This window comes from Oryctolagus cuniculus, chromosome X, assembly GCF_051225735.1.
Source record: "Oryctolagus cuniculus isolate XC-2025 breed Fujian yellow rabbit chromosome X, ASM5122573v1, whole genome shotgun sequence".
NCBI classification, from domain to species: domain Eukaryota; kingdom Metazoa; phylum Chordata; class Mammalia; order Lagomorpha; family Leporidae; genus Oryctolagus; species Oryctolagus cuniculus.
In genome coordinates, this window is record NC_142888.1 from 82,290,798 (window position 1) to 82,310,577 (window position 19,780).

General features: G+C 34.6%; 1 protein-coding gene and 1 long non-coding RNA gene across 15 annotated transcripts in view; one reads left to right on the forward strand and one right to left on the reverse strand.

Annotated features, from left to right (window-relative positions):
• CHRDL1 (chordin like 1) overlaps positions 1 to 19,780 on the forward strand; it is a 122,776-nt gene that overhangs the window by 13,894 nt on the left and 89,102 nt on the right. For all 8 annotated transcript variants that reach the window (XM_017349994.4, XM_070066553.2, XM_070066552.2 and 5 more), the window contains exon 3: positions 18,508 to 18,620. In XM_017349994.4, the coding sequence (XP_017205483.2) occupies positions 18,508 to 18,620 (113 nt within the window). The remainder of the gene's footprint in view (positions 1 to 18,507; positions 18,621 to 19,780) is intronic.
• Positions 1 to 19,780, reverse strand: part of LOC127484879 (uncharacterized) — a 48,780-nt gene that overhangs the window by 10,233 nt on the left and 18,767 nt on the right. For 6 of the 7 annotated variants that reach the window (XR_016227881.1, XR_011385357.2, XR_016227884.1 and 3 more), the window contains one exon: positions 18,573 to 18,718. This is a non-coding gene — a long non-coding RNA (uncharacterized LOC127484879). Of the gene's footprint in view, positions 1 to 11,631; positions 11,872 to 18,572; positions 18,719 to 19,780 lie in introns of those variants that run through there. The other variant, XR_016227883.1, reaches the window with a different exon arrangement.

Consider the following 19,780-nt stretch of genomic DNA (forward strand, 5'->3'; position numbering starts at 1 on the left):
GGCAAAAGGAAGACCTTTCTCTCTGTCTCTCTTTCTCACTATCCACTCTGCCTGTCAAAAAAAAAAAAAAAAAGATATTTCAGAGAAGAAATAGCAAGCTGTTTTAAAGCAATATATAAGGAACACCCTCCTTGTGGCATCAGTATTTACTGTCCCTTTGGAAACATACTTTCCTGCAAGTTAGAATCTTTAACAGTTTGGGTGGGAGTTTAAAAATGTACGAATGCACTCAAAGCCACATTTGATATCTTGTTTTATTTTAGTGTTTGCTTAATCTTTCAGAGGTCTTCAGTGTTTATTATCCTATTTCTTCTGCAAGTAAGAAAGGATAATAAATAACCATACGGAATACATACGTGATAGCTAAAGCTCATCTGACTTCATATTTTAAGTAGATAGAACTGATGCCAACCTCTGAATGAGCTAATCCAAGCAAGAACAATAATCTAGTATCAAATGCACAATACACAGGTTGTATCCTATTTTCCAATGTGGCTCTAAATCTACAAAGCAGCTTCTAATTTACTTCCCTTCAAGTACTAGTGACCCAGTCTCAAATGACAATGCTAGCCTAATAATGCCACTTTAGGGAGCTGCCATCATGGATTTGCTCTCAAGTATATACTCAGATTCTCTCTCAAATGTTGAAATAAATTCTATATGTGAAATATAGATGACTTAAGTGTTTGTCAATGAGAATATAAATTTAATGTATAGAAACAGTCACTCTCCTCTCACTGAAATGTGGAAGGTAGAAAAATATGCTTCATTTATATGTTAGTCTGAGGAAATTCATAATTATATCTCATCAGTTAAAGATGGTAGGATTGTTAAAATATTTCTTACTCTAGCTTTGAATGTTGAGCAGAAGTCTAATTTGTGTCTCTACCAAGAAAATTGTATTCCTAGGACTTGACTGAAAAATATACAAGTTATGCCTATAAAATATTTTTATTTCCTATGTTCTTTCAATTAATAAATGACTTTAAGTACCTACACTTAACTTGGCCATATAGATCAATATAACAGTGTTAATAATGGCAAGTTACAAAAGGGGAAATATAAATGCTTGCAAAAAATGAATATATATTTAACTTTACCAACCCAAAAATAAGAAATCCATTCTACTTTCATTCATGAAATTATTAAAATATCCATTGTTGGGCATTCTCATCATTGCTAGTGGGAAGGAAAATTCATACAGCTTTTCTAGAAGGCAGTTCGGCAGTATAGATCAAGAATTTAAAAACACTGAAAGCCCCTGACCTTAGAAATTTACTTCTAAAGATTTATATTAAGAAAATATTGGATGTTGTCCATGAAGGTTATATACAAGGATGTTTCTTATGGAAATTATTTTAAAAAAAAGAAGTATAAATAATCTAATATATCAGAATTGGGGATTGATTAGATAAATTATGGTTCAGGGATGAGCATTTGACCAAGAGAGTAAGATGCCCACATTCCATCATTGGAGTACTTGAGATTGACACCCACCTCTGGAGCCTAACTCTACCCTCCTGCTAATGCAGGCCCTTGGAGGCATTGATGATGACTCAATGATTGGGTGCCTGCCACCCATGTAGAAGACTTGGATTGAGTTTTCATTGCAAGCATTTGGGGAGTGAACCAGTGTTGGAGCTTTTTCTCTGCCTCTCTTCCCCTTAAATAAAAAATTTAAAAACATATTTCAACTGTCTTTGGTATATATAAGTGTCAACGAAACATTAGTATTTAATAGTATAGAAATACTTTCATATGTTAAGTTTTTAATGTAGGTTATAAAATGTATATACTACAGCCTATTAACTTTATAATAAAACTTTGTATCCATAACATACAGAAAAAAGACTGGAAAAAGTTTATATTTCATATCTGATATATAAAAAGTTTGGAAGTTGTATCTCACATTGTCACAAGAAAAAAGCCAAATGACCTGAAAACAGCTAAACCTCTTAGAAACAGTATGATGAGAAATGGTAATAAAAGGTATACAGATTGGGAAGGAAGAAATAAAACTTCCTTTGTTTGTGGATGATGTGATTGTCAATGTAGTAAATCCCAAAGAATCAATGACCAAAGAACCTCCTAAAATTAATGAGCAATTATAGCAATGTTTAAGGATACAAGATTAATAAAATCAATTGATTTCCTATAAACCAGCAATGAATGAGTGAAGTTTGAAACAAAAAAATATGATTTACATTAGTACCCCCCAAGTGAAATACTTGTGTATAAAACCAACAGAATATGTACATTATCTATATGATAAATACTATGTAACTCTTGTGGAAGACATCAAAGAAGAACTAAAGAAAGTGAGGGATATTCCATGTTCATGTGTAGGAAGATCTAATATTGTCAAGATATAATTTCTTCCCAAATTATTCTATAGATTCAATACAATACCATTCAAAATCCCAAGAAGTTATTTTGTGGGTATGAACTTGAAACTTTATATGGAAAGCACAAAATACCCAGAGCAGTAGACACAATTTTGAAGAACAAAGTGTCAGAGGACTAACCCTACCTGAGTTTAAGACTCATTCATACGTTACAGTAATCAAGACTGTGTGGTATTGGCTAAGGAATAGATGAATGGATAAATGGAACAAGATAGAAAACCCAGAAGTAGACCCATGTAAACACTGCAAACTTATATCTGTAACAAAGGCAAAAAGACAGTCTTTGCAATAACTTGTCTGGAACAACTGGATATCCACATATAAAAATAATTGAATGAATCTAGAGTAGTTGCTACATTATTCACAAAAGTTTACTCAAAATGAAGCACAGACCTAAATGGAAGAAGTAAAATTGTAAAGCACCTAGAAGAAAATATAAGAGAAAATCTTGGTGACCTTAGGTTTGACAGTGACCTTTTGTTGTAACACCAAGGGTGGGATTCATAAAACAAAGAGTTGATAAACTGTACTCCATTAAAATCCATACTATCTTCTCTGCAAAAGAGAATGTTGGAATGAAAAGACAAGACACAGACTAGAAAAACATAATTGCAAAAGACCTCTCTGATAAAGGCATGTTACTCCAAATATGCAAAAACCAATTAAGTTCAACAAGAATACAAGCAACCTAATTAAACAATGAGCCAAAGACCTCAAGAACCTTATCAAATAAGAAATACAGATGAGAAATAAGCATGAGGGAAGAGGCTTTACATAATATACCATCAGAGAAATGCAAATTAAAACAACAGTGAAATGCCACTATTCACCTATTAGAATTGCCAAAATCCAAAGCAGTGATGTTGCCAGATGCTGGTAAGTATGTTGAGTGAAAGGAACAACGTTCATTGCTGATGAGAATGCAAAATGATAGGGTCACTTTGGATGATAGTTGGGCAGTTTCTTACAAATCCGAACATACTTTTCACCATATGATCCAGCACTTACACTTCTTGATATTTTCCCAAAGGAGTTGAAAATTCACATCCATGCAAAAAATCTGCACACAGATATTTGCAACAGGTTTATTCATAATTGCCACAACTTAAAAGGAACCAAGATGTCCTTTGGTAGGTGAATGGATAAATAAACTTAAGTGAATCTAGGCGGTAAAATATTTGTCACTACTAAAAAGAAATGAACTATCAAGCCATGAAAAACATGGTGGAAACTAAAATGCATATTACTAAGTAAAAGAAGCCAATCTGCTGTGCTCTATGATTGCAACTATATGACATACTGAAAAAGACAAACCTATGGAGATGAAACAATCAGTGATTGCCAAAGATTGGGGTGAGAGAAGGATGCATAGGCAAAGCACAAAGGAATTTTAGAGTAGTGAAATCATTCCGTATGATACTACAAAGGAGGATGTTTGTCCAAACTCTGGAAGTGTTCAGTAGTAAGAGTAAACCTTGATGTGAACTGTGGGCTTTGGGTGTTAAGGATGTGTCAGTGTAAGTTGATCAATGGAAACAAATGTACCTCTCTGTTGGGGGATATTGATAATCAGGGACTCTATGTATGTGGAGATGTAGGGGTATATGGGAAATCTCTGTGCCTTATTCTCAATTTCCCTGTGAACCTAAAATTTCTTTTAAAGTATATTCGGTAAACAACACTGTGTGAGAGATAATCATACAATTATAGAGTTTTTCCCCCACCCACACAATGTATGACTGCATCAACAGGGCTCTTGTATAATAATGGGATTTTAGTTTAAAGGACCTAAAAACTCAGAAAATATTTAAGAAGTTTCTAAGGAATCTCAAAGACAATTGGGGAGAAAGATAAAGAGGACAGTATAACATGTTTAACCTCTTACTTTATAACTACTATAAACAGTAGCTCCAGCCTAACTCATGCTAAAGGCCTATGGATTTTCAGCCAAAAATTCGAAAACATAACAAAGCCAGAAAACACAATCTAAAAAGACAAATCAAGCATCAGAACCAGATTAAAATATTAGTAGATATTTTGGAATTATCAAACTGGAAATTTAACTGGGTTTAATGTGTTAAGAACTCTAATGAAGAAAGTGGACAATATTAAATAATATGAATTGGAGAAACATATATGGAAAAAATGAAAATAGAATATGAGAAACTAATGACACTGTAACAAAAATGAAGACTGCCTTAGATCTATATCAATAGATTGGAAGAGAAGAGAAAATGATCAATGAGCTAAAGATATGCCAATAGAAACTTCCCAAACTGAAACAAACATTTTTTTTTTTAAAAAGGAAAAGCATATCCAGGAACTGTAATAGAATAAAAGATGTATATCACATAAGAATGCCAGAAGGAGAAAAAAAGGAAGGAAGGAACAAAATAAATATTTGAAGTAATGATGGTTGGGAATTTTTCAGAATCTGTGACAGACACCACAACACAGATCCGGAAAGCTCAGAGAACACAAAGCAGGATGTGTACAAAAAAAAAAATCTACATTAAGGCATATCATATTCAGACTACAGAAACTCAAGAACAAAAAGAATATCTTGGAAAAAAAATAACAGAAAAAAGAATATATTAGCTGTAAAGGAATAAAGATAGCCATTACATCAGATTTCTTTTCAGAACTTCTGCAAGCAGAGAGAGAGAATGGAAACACTAAAATTGTTGAGAGAAAAACAAAACCTCCCCACCTAGAATTCTGTATACACAGACTTTAAAAATTTAAATATTTCTTTAAGAGGTAGGGGGATGAGGGCAAGGCAAGGATGGAGAGAGACAGAGACAGAGAGGGCTGGGCTGGAGCTGGGCTGGTGGAAGCCCATAGATAGGAACTTAATCTCCTGAATGAGTGGCAGGGACCCCATTATTTGAGCCACCACTGCTGCCTTCCAAGATCTATATTAGCAGGAAGCGGGATTCAGGATCCAGAGCTGGGTAACAAACCGAGTTACTTGATATGGGTTGCAAGCATCTTAATCAACATCTTAACCTCTAGGCAAAAAGTTCTTGTGTCTCCAGAGAATTTATCCTTTAAGAGAAATTGAAATGTAAAGAATTTCTCAGACAACAAAAAATGGGAATGATTTGTTACCAGTAGACCTGCCTTGCAACGGATGTTAACAGAAATTCTTCAGAAGGAAGGACAGTGACATGTCAGAAAATTAGATCTGTATAAAGAAAGGAAGAGCATTAGAGAAGTAATAAATGAAGGTAAAATGAAATCCTTTTTCTTACTTGATATAATAAGCAATTATTTATTCCAAATAATAATGGTAATAATTATATTAGATGATTATAGCTTATGAAAGTGAAATGAATGACAGCAATTGTAATAAGGGATGGGAAGGAGGAATTCAGAATATTCTCTTAGAAAGTGCCTGCTTCACAATCCTTAATCCTATCTGGCTTGCTGGTGATAAAACAAAAAACCATCTAGAAGGGAGGGATAGGTAACTTGTTTTCACAATGAACTGTGAGCTCAGATGCAATCACCACTCCCTTGCTATTCTCCTGGTAAATTTGGAGAGCAGGTCTTTTGATGGGTTTTGTCCCTGCCTGATAACTGAATGACAATCTGATTGTCAAGTTTTTTTTTTTATTTGAAATTGGACTTAAAAATCCTAGTGCCTTGGGGTTCTTTGGGTTCTTTCCTTCTTTCCTCTCTTGGAAGCCCCCTTCCATGCCACTCTGGCTGGAGGTCTTTGACTCTAATAAATCTTTTCAAATCAAAAAAAGAAAAAGAAAAAGAAAAAGTGCCTTCACTGCACATGAAGTAGTATAATGTTACCTAAAAGATTAGTTGTGAATTGTATATTGCATACTCTAAGGATGCCATTAAAGTATTTTAAAAGTTGATATGCTAAGAAGAGAGAAAATGGAATGGTATAAAATGTCTAATTAAAATCAGAGAAGGCAGAAATGAAATGAAAACCAAATAATTAAATTGATTTAGATTAAGCAAATTAAAGCCAGGAAAGGTATTAATAGTAAAAACTGTTCAATTAAAATCAGAAAAGACAAAAAAAAAAAAAAGAAAGAAAGAAAAATAAATAAAATCAGAAAAGACAGCAAACAAGTGTGAGAAAAGTACCAAAAAAGGGCAATGAATAGAAAAGAGAGGGAGGAGATGTACAGTTCAGCACATGCTCAAACGGACTTGCCCCAAACGGTAGAGTTAGAAACGGGCCAGGGGATTCCAATTCAATCCCATCAAGGTGGCATGTACCAATGCCATCTCACTAGTCAAAGTGATCAATTTCAGTTCACAATTGACCATAATGATAGGACTAAGAACCAAAGGGATCACATAAACAAGACTAGTGTCTGCTAATACTAACTGATAGAATTAAAAAGGAGCAAATGATCCAACATGGGAAGCGGGATACACAGCCGACTCAAAATGGCAGATGTCCCAAATAGCACTCTGGCCTCAGAATCAGTCCTTAAGGCATTTGGATTTGGCTAAAAGCCCATGAGAGTATTTCAGGCATGGAAAGCCAAGACACTCTGGCAAAAAAAAAAAAAAAAAAAGCCTAAATGAAAGAGCTCTGTGAGTGAGATCCCAGCAGAAAGAACGGGCCATCAAAGAAGGAAGTACCTTTCTCTGAAGGGAGGAGAGAACTTCCACTTTGACTATGACCTTGTCTATATAAGATCGGAGTTGGTGAACTCAAAAGGCTTCCATAGCCTTGGCAACACATGACAAGAGCCAAGGATGATTACTGACGCCATAAACAAGAGTTTCAGTTGTTAAATCAACAAAAGGAGTCACTGTGCACTTACTCTTCATGTAGGATCTCTGTCCTTAATGTGTTGTACTATGTGAATTAATGGTATAACTAGTACTCAAATAGTACTTTACATTTTGTGTTTCTGTGTGGGTGCAAACTGTTGAAATCTTTACTTAGTATATACTAAATTGATCTTCTGTATATAAAAATAATTGAAAATGAATCTTGATGTGAATGGGATGGGAGAGGAAGTGGGAGATGGGAGGGTTGCAGGAGGGAGAGAGGTTATGGGGGGAGAGAAAGCCACTGTAATCCAAAAGCTGCACTTTGGAAATTTATAGTTTGGAAATTTATAGTTATTAAATAAAAGGTAAAAAAAGAAAACAGTTGCAAATGCAGTCAATATTAATTCAGCCAATGAATAACCATTTTAAATGTGAATGGTCTCTATACACCAGTTAAAAGATAAAGACTACCAGAGTGGAGTAAAATAAAGCAAAACTCAACTATATGTTGTCTATAAGAAATCTGCTTTATTAAAATATTAAAAATAAATTTTATTGTATATCTTCAAGATTTGAAACATGATATGAGTTACATGTTTACATATATATTTAAATTTTTATTATAGTGAAACAAATTCATGTCTTTTCATTTAGTTACCCAATTTTCCCCTCTGTGGCAAAAACAGCTATAATCTAATTACTTAGTAAAAATCCTGGATATAATGCATTATTCTTATTATTAATTATAGTTTTCATGTTGTGCATTACATCTTTAAGTGTGTTCATCCTACATATGTGGTACTTTGTGGACTTTAACCTATATAGCATCATTTCTCCTCTGTGTCTGGCTTATTTCTTTTAGTATTATGTACACAAGAAAATATTTTTCAGTCTGACAAAGAGGGAAGAGATCTTGCTATTTGCCACAGTATGGATGGACTTTGGAGGTCATTATGCTAAATCAAAGAAACCAATAGATAAAAAGTGACAATATAGAAAAATATGTATCATGCTAGCAGTAATCCAGAAGAAGCTGGAATTGGTATATTAATTTCAAATAAATAAGACTCCAGGTCAAGGAAAATTATCATAGAGGGACATTATATAATTAATAAAGACATAACAATCCTTTATTGTTGCACCAACTAAAGTATTGTGTGCACCAACTAAAGTATTTATAAGTCAAAGCTGGAAGAAATGCAAGAAGAAATGGGCAAACTATTATAGTATTATAGTTGGAGACTGCCACACATGGAACATCTACCAAGAGAGACTACATTCTGGATCATAAAGCACATCTTAAAAGTATAGAAATTATATAAAGTCTGCTTCCAGAGCATACTGGAATTAAAGCAGAAATCAATAATGGAAAGAGAGCTGCAAAATCCCAAAATATTTACATATTAAACTACACATTTCTAAGAGGAGAATTTATAATATTGGTTTAATATTCTAGAAAAGAAAGATTTAAAGTCGGTAATCTAGACAGACACCTTAGAAAACTAGAAAAGGAGGAACAAATCAAATCTGGAGTAAGCACACTTTTTAAAAAATGAAATCAAAGATCAGTGAAAGTGAAGCTGGAAAAAATTGATAAAACATATTCTTTGACAGATCAGTAAATTAATAAACCTCTAACAAGTTTAAGAATAAAAGAGAGAAGATACAAATTAATTATTTCATAAAGGAAAGACCATTACTACTGATTTACTTTAAAAAGATAGTAAACGAATATTATTAACAACTCTGAGCACAAATTTGACAATTTAGATAAAACATGTAAATTGCTTAAAAGACACAACCTGACAAAACTAACGCAAGAAGAAATAGATAATCTGAAGAGGCCTATATATATATATATATATATATATAGGGATTGAATCAGTAAATACAGTCTTCCAAAACACAAAGCACAAATCCTAGATGAATTTACTGGCGAACTGTATCAAACATATGAGGAAGAAACTATACCAAATCTCTATAATCTGTTCCAGAAAGCACAAACAGAAGGAATACTTCCTATCTCATTCTAAGTCCCATGTTATCCTGATACCAAACCAGTCAGATATTATAGGAAAAAAAACTACAGACCAGTATTTCTCATGAATGTAAATGCAAGAATCCTCAAGAAAATATCAGTAAATTGAATACATAACATATGAAAAGAATTAAGTATCACCTTTGTGTTAAATGTATTCCAGGTATACAAAACTCTTTCAGCATTCAAAAATCAACTAATGTAATCAGTCACATCAGGCTGAAGAAAAAAAATCCACATGATCATATCAAGAGATACAGGAAAAAAATTGATAAAAGCCAACACTATTCAGAAAACTAGATATAGAGGAGAACTTCTTCCAGTTTGATAAAGGATGTGCAAATAACTTGTTAACATACTTAGTGGTGAGAAACTAGATGCTTTCCTGCTAAGATCTGGAACAAGTCAATGATTTATATTCTCAACACCCCTTTTCAACATTGTAATCAACACCTTAACTAATGCAGTAAGATGGGAAATGGAAATACTAAGTATACAGATTGAGAATGATGAAATGAAACTACTTTTGTTTGCATATGACATGTAGAAAATCACAAAGAATCAACCATAATAAATACCTCCTAAAATTAATAAGGGATTATGACTAGATTGAAAGATGCAAGGTTAATATGCAAAAGTCAATTAGCAATGAACAAATAGAATTTAAAATTAAAAACATAATGCTATTTTTATTAGCACCAAAAAAATACTTAGGCATAAATCCTACAAAATATGTACAAGATCTTTATGAGGAAAACTACAAAAATTCCAATAATGGAAATTAAATGAATAGGAATCTATTCCCAAGTTCAGGGTTTGGAAGATTCAGTATTGTCAAGATGTTAGTTCTTCCCACCTTGATCTACAGATTTAATACAATATCAGGCAAAATTCCAACAAGTTCCTTTGTGGAAATCAACAAGCAGATTCTAAAATTTATATAGTAAGACAAATGGCTCAGAATAATCAATACAATAATGGAGAACGAAGTCAGAGTACTGACAACATTCAACTTCAAAACTTACAGTGTGGTTATGTGACAAAATAGACAAATAGATCAATAATACATAACAGCTCAGAAATAGACTAATACAAATGTAGACAACTGAGCTTTAACAAATAGAGCAAAGAGAATGCATTGGAAAAAGAATAGTTTTTTAAACATGGTGCTAGAACAACTGGATGTCTACATGTCAAAGGGAAAAAAAAAGAATCTAGACACTGGCTTAAAACTGTTAACAAAAAACGGTTCAAAATGAATCAAAGACCTAAATTTAAAAGGCAAAACTATAAAACTTCTAAAAGATAATGTAGTAGAAAATCTAGCTGACCTTATATTTGATAATGAGGTTGTAGATACAATACCAAAAACATATTGCATGAAAGAAATTTGATGAATTGGATTCATTCAAGGTAAAATAGTCTACTAGACAAGTTGAGTTCTGTGCATTTGTAGTACACATATCTGATAAAGGATGACTTGGTTTCAAAACATACAAAGAACTCTTAAAGGTCAACAGTAACAAACTGAACAACTCAATAAACGGGGAAAAATACCTAAAGAGACACCTTACCAAAGAATATATACAGATGGCAAATAAGTAACATGAAGAGATACTCAACACACACACACACACACATACACACACACATATAAATATATATGTATGTATGAATGTCATTAAGGAACTACAGATTAAAACAAATGAGATACTACTACATAGCTATTAAAATGGGCAAAATCCAAAACAATAACACCAGATGCTGTCGAGTATATGGAGCAATTGGAACTCTCATTGTTGAAGGAACACAAGATCTCAAAGCCACTTTGAAAGACAGTTTGGCAGTTTCTTACAAAGTCATACACGGTGGGGCTGGCATTGGACATAGTGGGTAAAGCCACCACCTGAGACAAAGGCATCGCATATGGGTGCAAGTTCAAGTCCTGGCTGTTCCACTTCTGTTCAAGCTCCCTGCTAATATGCCTGGGAAATCAGCAGAAGATAGCCCAAATACTTGGGCCCCTGCACCTGCGTGGGAGACCTGGAAGAAACTGGCTCCTGGCTTCAAACCAACCCAGCTCTGGCCATTGTGGCCATTTGAGTAGTGAACTAGTGGATGGAAGATATTCTCTCTCCCCCTGCCCCTTTCTGTAAACTCTGCTTTTCAAATAAATAAATTTCTTTTTAAAAAAGCTGTACAAGGCTTTACCATACAATCCAGGAACCATACTCCTAAGCATTATCCAAGTGAGTTGAAAACTTATGTCTACACCAAAACTTGTACACAAGTGTTTGTAGCAGCTTTGTTCACAATTTCCCAAAATAAGAAGCAACCAAGATATCCTTCAACAGAGACATGGGTAAACAAGATTTGGCACATTCAGATAATGGATGAGACAAACTGTAAAATCGTGGAAAGATTTGGAGGAACTTTCTTTTTTTTAAATAAAGATTGCATTTATTTATTTGAGAGGTAGAGTTACAGACAGTGAGAGGGAGAAACAGAGAGAAAGGTCTTCCGTCCGTTGGTTCACTCCCCAATGGCCACAATGGTCAGAGCTGCGCCAATCCGAAGCCAGGAACCAGGTGCTTCCTCCCAGTCTCCCACGCAGATGCAGGGACCCAAGCACTTGGGCCATCTTCTACTGCCTTCCCAGGCCACAGCAGAGAGCTGGATTGGAAGAGGAGCAGCCGGGACTAGAACCAGCACCCACATGGGATGCCAGCGCTGCAGGCGGAGGATTAACCTACTGTGCCACAGCGCCGGCCCCTGGAGGAACTTTCAGTGCATATTGCTAAGTGAGGGAAGTTAGTTTAAAAGGCTGCATGCCTCATAAGTATGTGACATCCTGAAAAGACAAAAGTCTATGGACATTAAAAAGATCATTGTTCCTTTGAGGGGTTGAAGTTGAAGAGAAGAGAAGGAATGAATAGTCAGAGCACAGAGGATATTTAGAGTTAGGGTTGTGAAATTATTCTGTATGATACTATAATAGTGGATATATGTCATTATACATTTGTCAAAACACATAGAGCTGTACAACACAAATAGTAAGCCCCAGTGTAAACTAAGCCATGTACATTAATTAATATTAATCTATCAATATTGATTCATGAATCATAGCAAATATACCACACTAATGCAAGACATTAATAATAGGGAAAAGTAAGAGTGGGGGTAAAAAGGGGTTATATGGAAAGTTTCCTTACTTCCTACTTAGTTTTGCTTGAAGCCTAACACTGCTCCAAAAATTAAAGTCTATTTTAAAAAAAAGTCTAGAGGGTATTTGGCTAGAATGCAAAAAGTTATTATTTTCTGGTAGTGGGATTATATATAATTTTTCTTCCCTCTCTCTATATTTCTGTATTATTGTTTTATTAATGTACAATTTATAGTACAGAGTAGCTGTACTATTTTGCATTTGTACCAGCAAAGTATGAGGAGAATTTCAGTTTTTCGCCTCCTTACTAGCACTTAGTATTCTGAGTTTTTTTAAAATGTAGCCACATACGGGCTCAGGGCCAAGTATCTCATGGCTCAATTGGTATTTACCTAGAGACTAATAATATGCTTACCATTTCTGTGTCTTCCTTTTAAAAAAAAAATATTTATTTGAGAGGTAGAGCCACAGACAAAGATAGGGAGAGACATAAAGTTCTTCTATCCATTGGTTCACTCCGCAAATGGCTGCAGCAGTCAGAGCTGGGCCAATATGAAACCAGGGGCTTCTTCCAGGTCTTCCATGCGAGTACAGTGGTCCAAGGAGTTGGGCCATCTTCTGCTGCTTTCCCAGGCCATAGCAGAGAGCGGGATCAGAAGTGCAGCAGCCGGGACTTGAACTGGTGCCCATATGGGATGCCAGCACCGCAGGTGGTGGCTTAGCCTACTATGCAACAGCACCATCCCCTCTCTGTCTTCTTTGATGAAGAATCTTTTCAAATTATATTTCCGTTTTTAAAATTGAGTTATGTTATTAATCAAGTTTTGATTTCTTTCTAGAGTTTTGATAAAAGTATTTTATCAGAAATGTCGTACAAAACATTTCACCCAATCTCTGGCTTTTCTTATTGTATTCTCTTAATGCCTTTTGAAGAGAGGAAGTTCTTAATTTTGATGAAGTTCAGTTTTACAAAGTCTTTTTTTATGAATTGTGCCATTGGTGTCATATCTGACAGCTTTTTGCCTAGCTCCAAATGACAATGATATTCTCCTGGGTATTCTTCTAGAACTTTTAAAGTTTAGGTTTTTGTTAAAGTCTATGATACATCTAGAGTTAATTTTTGTAGATGACATGAGGTATGGATTAAGATTCATTTTATTATATATTTTGCATGTGCCTATACATGCATTTCAGCAGAATTAGTTGAAAATATTTCCTTTCTCTATTGAATTACCTTTCACCTTTTTTGAAAATGAATTGACCACATATGTACAGCTGTAATTTTTCACTTTTATATTCCATTGATCTATCTGTCTAACCTTTTGCCAGCACCACAGTTTGTTGATTATTGTAGTTTTATATTGTTTCAAACTATTTCTTCAACCATTTTGGCTATACCATTTCCTGTGCTTTTTAATATAAATTTCTATTAGATTACCAGTTTTTGCAAAACATCCTGTTGCTTTTTGGAATTGAATTGCATGGAATCTATAAATCACTTTAAGTAAAATTGACATTTTAACAATACTGTGTCTTTCAATCCTAAATAAAGTGTCCCTCTCCTTTTTATTGATTTATTGCATCAGAATTTTCTAGCTCTCTGACATGTTTTTGTCCAGTTTATCTTAATTGTTATGGGAACCATTGCAAATGGTACAATTTCTAATTGTTCATTATAGAATGTATAAATGTGATTAGTTTTTAAATACCAGACTGGTAATCTGTGATCTTGCTAAATTCTGTTAGTAATTTTTAGTAGATGGTTTGAGATATTCTGTATAGAAAACCAGGCCACATGTAAACAGAAAGTTTTATTTTTTACTTTTAATATGTAAGCCTTTTATTTCTTTTCTTACGTGATTTCCCTGGCTAAGATTTCCAGGAGTGATGGAGAAGACTTTTGGGGAAAGCATTTAGATTTCATCCATTAAGTGTGATGTTATATATAGGATTTTTTTGTCTTTTTTTTTTTTTTTTTTTTTGGTAACTGACTGTTATCAGGTTGAGGAAGTCCTCTCCCCCTCTTTCCCTCTGGCCGATAATTTCTGTCATGAATAGGTATAGAATCCTGCCACATGCTTTTCTACATCTATTATAATAAGTACAGAGTTTTTATTGTCCAGTTTGTTGATATGGTGAAGTACATTAACTAAATTGTAAATATTGAAATAACATTGAATTTTTAGGATAATCCTCACTTGTTCATAGAGTTGTTATCCTTTTTATACCTTATTGGACTTAATTTTGCTGAAATTCTATTGAATTTTTGCATCTATTTTTCATCAGGGATATTGATCTGTAGCTTATTTTCTTGTGGTTTTGGTTTCAGTGTAATGCTTGTATCAAAGATACCTGTTCCAGGTGATCAATCTCAGTTCACAGTTGGTCATGGTGGAGGGACTGGGAGTCAAAGGGAGCACATAGACAAGTCTAGTACCTGCTAACGCTAACCGATGGAGTAAATAAAGGGGAGAGTGATCCAACATGGGAAGTGAGATACTCAGCAGACTCATAGAATGGCAGATGTCCTAAATAGCACTCTGGCCTCAGAATCAGCCCTAGAGGCATTTGGATCTGGCTGAAAAGCCCATGAGAGTATTTCAGGCATGGAAAGCCAAGACACTCTGGCAAAAGATCTCTGTGAGTGAGATCCCAGTGGAAAGAACAGGTCATCAAAGAAGGAGGTACCTTTCTCTGAAGGGAGGAGAGAACCTCCACTTTGACTATGACCTTGTCTAAACAAGAGTCGGAGAACTCAGAGGGCTTCCATAGCCTTGGAAACTCATGACTGGAGCATAGGGAGATTACTGATGCCATAGACAGGAGTGTCAATTGGTAAAGTCAACAACAGGAGTCACTGTGCACTTACTCCTCATGTAGGATCTCTATCCTTAATGTGCTGTACATTGAGATTTAATGCTATAACAAGTACTCAAACAATATATTTCACTTTGTGTTTCTATGGGGGTGCAAACTGTTGAAATCCTTACTTAATGCATACTAAACTGATCCTCTGTAAAAAAAAAAAAAAAAGGAATTATCAATTCCCAACTTGACTCTCACTGGGATTAAACATGACAATAGGTCTGCTCTGATTTCATCATCATTTAAAAAATCATCTATTATTTTTCACTTTATGTTTCTGTGTGGGAGCAAACTGTTGAAATCCATACTTAATGTATACTAAGCTGATCTTCTGTATATTAAGATAATCGAAAATGAATCTTGATGTGAATGGAAGGGGAGAGGGAGTGGGAAAGGGGAGGGTTGTGGGTGGGAAGGACGGTATGGGGGGGGAAGCCATTGTAATCCATAAATCGTACTTTGGAAATTTATATTCATTAAATAAAAGTTAAAAAAAATTAAAAAAAAAGATACAAAGATTGAGAAGCATTCCACCCTGTTTAGTATTTTGGAAGGGTATAATAGAATGTTTGATAGAATTCACTAGTGAAGCCATGTAGCACTGGAATTTTCTGTATGAGGAAGTTTTCAATGAAAATTCAAATTCTTTAAAGATATAAAATTATTCAGGTTATCCATCTCTTCTTGAGTGACCTTTGGTGATTTGTGACTTTCAAAGACTTAATCCATTTCATCTAGTTTGTTAAACTGGTATCAAGTTATTTATAATATTCCCTTTTTATTCTTTTAATGTCAGTAGACCATGTATGAAGTCCCCTCTTTAGTCCCAAATATTGGCAACTTGCATCTTTTCTCTATTTATCTTTGTTAGTCTTGCTGGGGAGTTATTAATATTATTGACCTTCCTGAAGAACCAAGTTTTTATTTCATTGATTTTTTTCTATTGATTTCTATCTTCAATTCCATCAAGTTCTGCTCTTCCTTATTCTTCACTTCTTTTTTCTTTTATTGTACTTTACTTGGCCTGATTTCCTAAAGTGTTGATTAGAGACTTGTGTCCTTTTTAATCTAGATATTTAGTAATGTATATTTATCTCTATTTCTTAAGTAAAATCTCACCAATTTGATGTTTTCATTTTTGTTCAGTAAAAAATATTTCTAACTTCTCTTTTTAAAATTTTATTTTTTACATTTTATTTGAGGGGCAGAACACAGAATATATTTAAGGTTGTGAGTTTATTTTGTATGATACTATAATAGTGGATATATGTCATTATACATTTGTCAAAACACTTCTCAATTGCCCAGAATATCTCGGGCTGGGTCAGGTCCAGGACCCTGGAATTCAGTCTGGATCTCTCAAGTGAGGGATGGTGATTCAAGTACTTGAGCCATCACATCACCTCTTGCCTCCCAGGGTGTGACTTTGCAGGAATCAGGAATTAGAAGTGTTTCAGGACTCAAACTCAAGCACTTTGATATGGGATGCAGGCATTCCAAGTACTGTCTTAATGTCTGAGCCAAACACCCACACCTAATATCGTTTTTTTATTTTCACTTTAACCCATGGTCTATATATATGAGATCAGCATGTTAAAAGTGGAATTCTTATGCTTGGGTTATCTGTAATGTTTTTTGCTTATATTTTTATTGTTCTTTTTGTGTACATTTTCAAATTTTCTGCATTAAGCATGCATTACCTTCTTGAATACAAAAAGTGAACTAATAAACACCCTACATTTTATAGCCTTTTAAAATTTACAAAGAGCTTCATTTAATCCTCCACCATCTGCTTGAGAAACATAATCCATATTTCACAGATGTTGAAAGGCAAGGTTGACAGAATTTAAAAGACTTGCTCAATGTTACACAGCTAGAGCTAGTTAGGACTCAAACCCAGATTTTCTGTCTCCAAATTCATTGTTCTGAAGAAGTTGGAAATAATGATTTGAAATGTAAGTTGCACTTCATTTTGTGAGTAGTTGGAAAGATTCATAGAGAATCTTTGAAGCAATGTGACAACAGGCATTTACCTCAGTGTAATTTTAATTGGAATCTCTGACTACTAATGAAGTTGAACATCTTTTCCCATTTATTCCCTATTGCCATTTCTTCTTTGAATGATCTCTTCATGTCCTTAGTTCCTTTTTCTATTGAATTGGTTGGTCCTTTACTTACTAATTTGAATGAATAAAAATGTCCTAGTACTAATACTAATACTTTTTTTGTTAGTTTCTCATAGTTTCCTATTTATTTCTTTTCTCTATTCTTTTGATATTGATTGTACCATTGAGGAAACATGTACTGGAGTGAGGAAAATTAATATGTTTGCTATGAGAGGAATATTGGTTCATTTTTACATTGTATGATAAAAATTGGAGAATGAGATTAGAAGATGAAGCATTTTATTTAGCAACTCAATTTACCAATTGTTTGTCAATTGCGTACCTTTATTGTTCACACTGTGCTAGGTCATGTGATGAGACAGTAAAGAGTAAATGTTATCTACTTTTGAGGAGAAATAAGATATATACAATAAGACAATTAATGTGATTTGTACACCAGTACAAAATAAGTTGTCACTAATGAAATTTCTATTCCAGCAAAAGCGAGTGATAAGTTTGAGTTAATTTGGTGTTGTCCTTGCAAGAGGAAATCTGTAAGTTGAATAGGTGCAGGGATTGTGTTTAAAATTCTTTACTCCAAATTTTATCCTCAGAACTTAGCATAGTGCCTGACCAGTGGTAAGTGCTTAAATACATATGTAATAATTGAAATTAGTATGTGTAGGCAATGCCATGATTAGAGACCTAACATAATGCCATGTAGTCTGTTGCTCCTACACTAACACCAAGCAGCTCTGAAAATGTTTTGACACAGCCACACTAAAGACATTAGTTTGCATTTCCAAAGAAAGTGAGCATAGCTTTTTCCAAAATGAAGAGCACAGAGTATGCTCCTTTATCTTGCTATTACAACAGAGTAGCAATATGAATTCTGGTCTGCACTGTCAGACAAACCTAGATTGAGTCCTACCTCAGCTACTTACTAGTTAAATGAGCCTTGATCTTCCTCATCTATAAAATAAGACTAAAAGTAACCATCTTATGTGTCATTGCGAGGGTCCAGTGAGCAAAGAATGTAAAACGCAGTACCCATAGTAGGGAATCTGCCAAGCCTTTGATTTTGTTGTATGCGAGAATGAATAGAACCTGTGATGGCCTTTGGATTTTGCAGTGTTGTCTATGTTTCTAACAGGCATATCTACCTCTATCCCACAGATTCAGAGACATATTGTGTGTTTCAAGACAAAAAGTACAGAGTGGGTGAGAGATGGCATCCTTACCTGGAACCTTATGGGTTGGTTTACTGCGTCAATTGCATCTGCTCAGAGGTACAATCTCTCGTGGCATGTGTTTTTCCAATTTGCTCCTCAGCGAGAAGAGAGGCTTTCAGTGCCCAAATGATGAGGAAATGTGGGTGATCAAAAACCTAAAAGAAATTAAGATGCAAATTGCAAAGAAAAATAAACATCTCCTGTCCTTTTTCTCCTATTGCTTTTCTTTTTTTTTTTTTAAATTTATTTGCCTCTATTGCTTTTTGACTTGATCTTTACGGGATATCTGAAAATTTTTTATGAACATATACCCATGTTCTCTTTGCCCAGTGATATAGGACAAGGTTGGAGAGGCAGAAGAGCTTGATAGTAGGAATAGGGAGAAAGCTCAGTGTAGTGTCTGGAATGTAAGACAAACTGTTTCTGCAAACTATTTTTCTAGGCTGTCCTTCAGAGAGCGTATTAGGGAAGATTATAAATTGGTTTGTTGGGAGAGTGCATTTTATGATGTCTCAATCAACAGCTGTAATTAAGACTGAGGTTGTGAAACTTTGACCTGTACCTGGTGAGGATTAGTTCTCTTGATTGGGTTTTGGCTCCCATCCAGTCATGCAAAGAGGCTTTTGGACAACATATATCCTATCTTTGCAATAGATAAAGCAGGTAATTCCATCTTCTTTCTGTGACCCGACCAAGGAGCACAGCAATAATTCATGTTTTTGATGGGCAGGGTTCTCAACTTCAGCACTATTGAAACTTGGGGATGTATAATTCCTTGTGGAGGAAGGCTGTCATGTACATTGTAGGATGTTTAGCAGCATCCCTGACCTCCTCCCACTGTACGGCAGTAGTACCACCCGCAGTGGTAACCAAAACATATCTCCAGAGATGGCCAAGTTGCCTAAGGAGCAAAATCATCCACGGTGGAGAACCACTGCAGTAGGTCAATTGGGAAGGGGGACCTTCTCCTTGGCCTTGAGGATTTAGAATTCTGAACATATGAAATGTTCAATATCAGTCTGTTACTTGAGATCTTGTGTAAGAACTGTAACTTCCCTCATGCCCAGCTAGAGCAGGAACAATTACTTACGTGCCAGATCCTTTAGCAGTTTGAAGAGAATTTGGGGTTTTCAGAATGTTGAACATGTGGAAATATAAGCTTCAGGTAATATTAGAGATCATGTGGAGAGGTCATGAGGGTCTGGAATTAACATAGA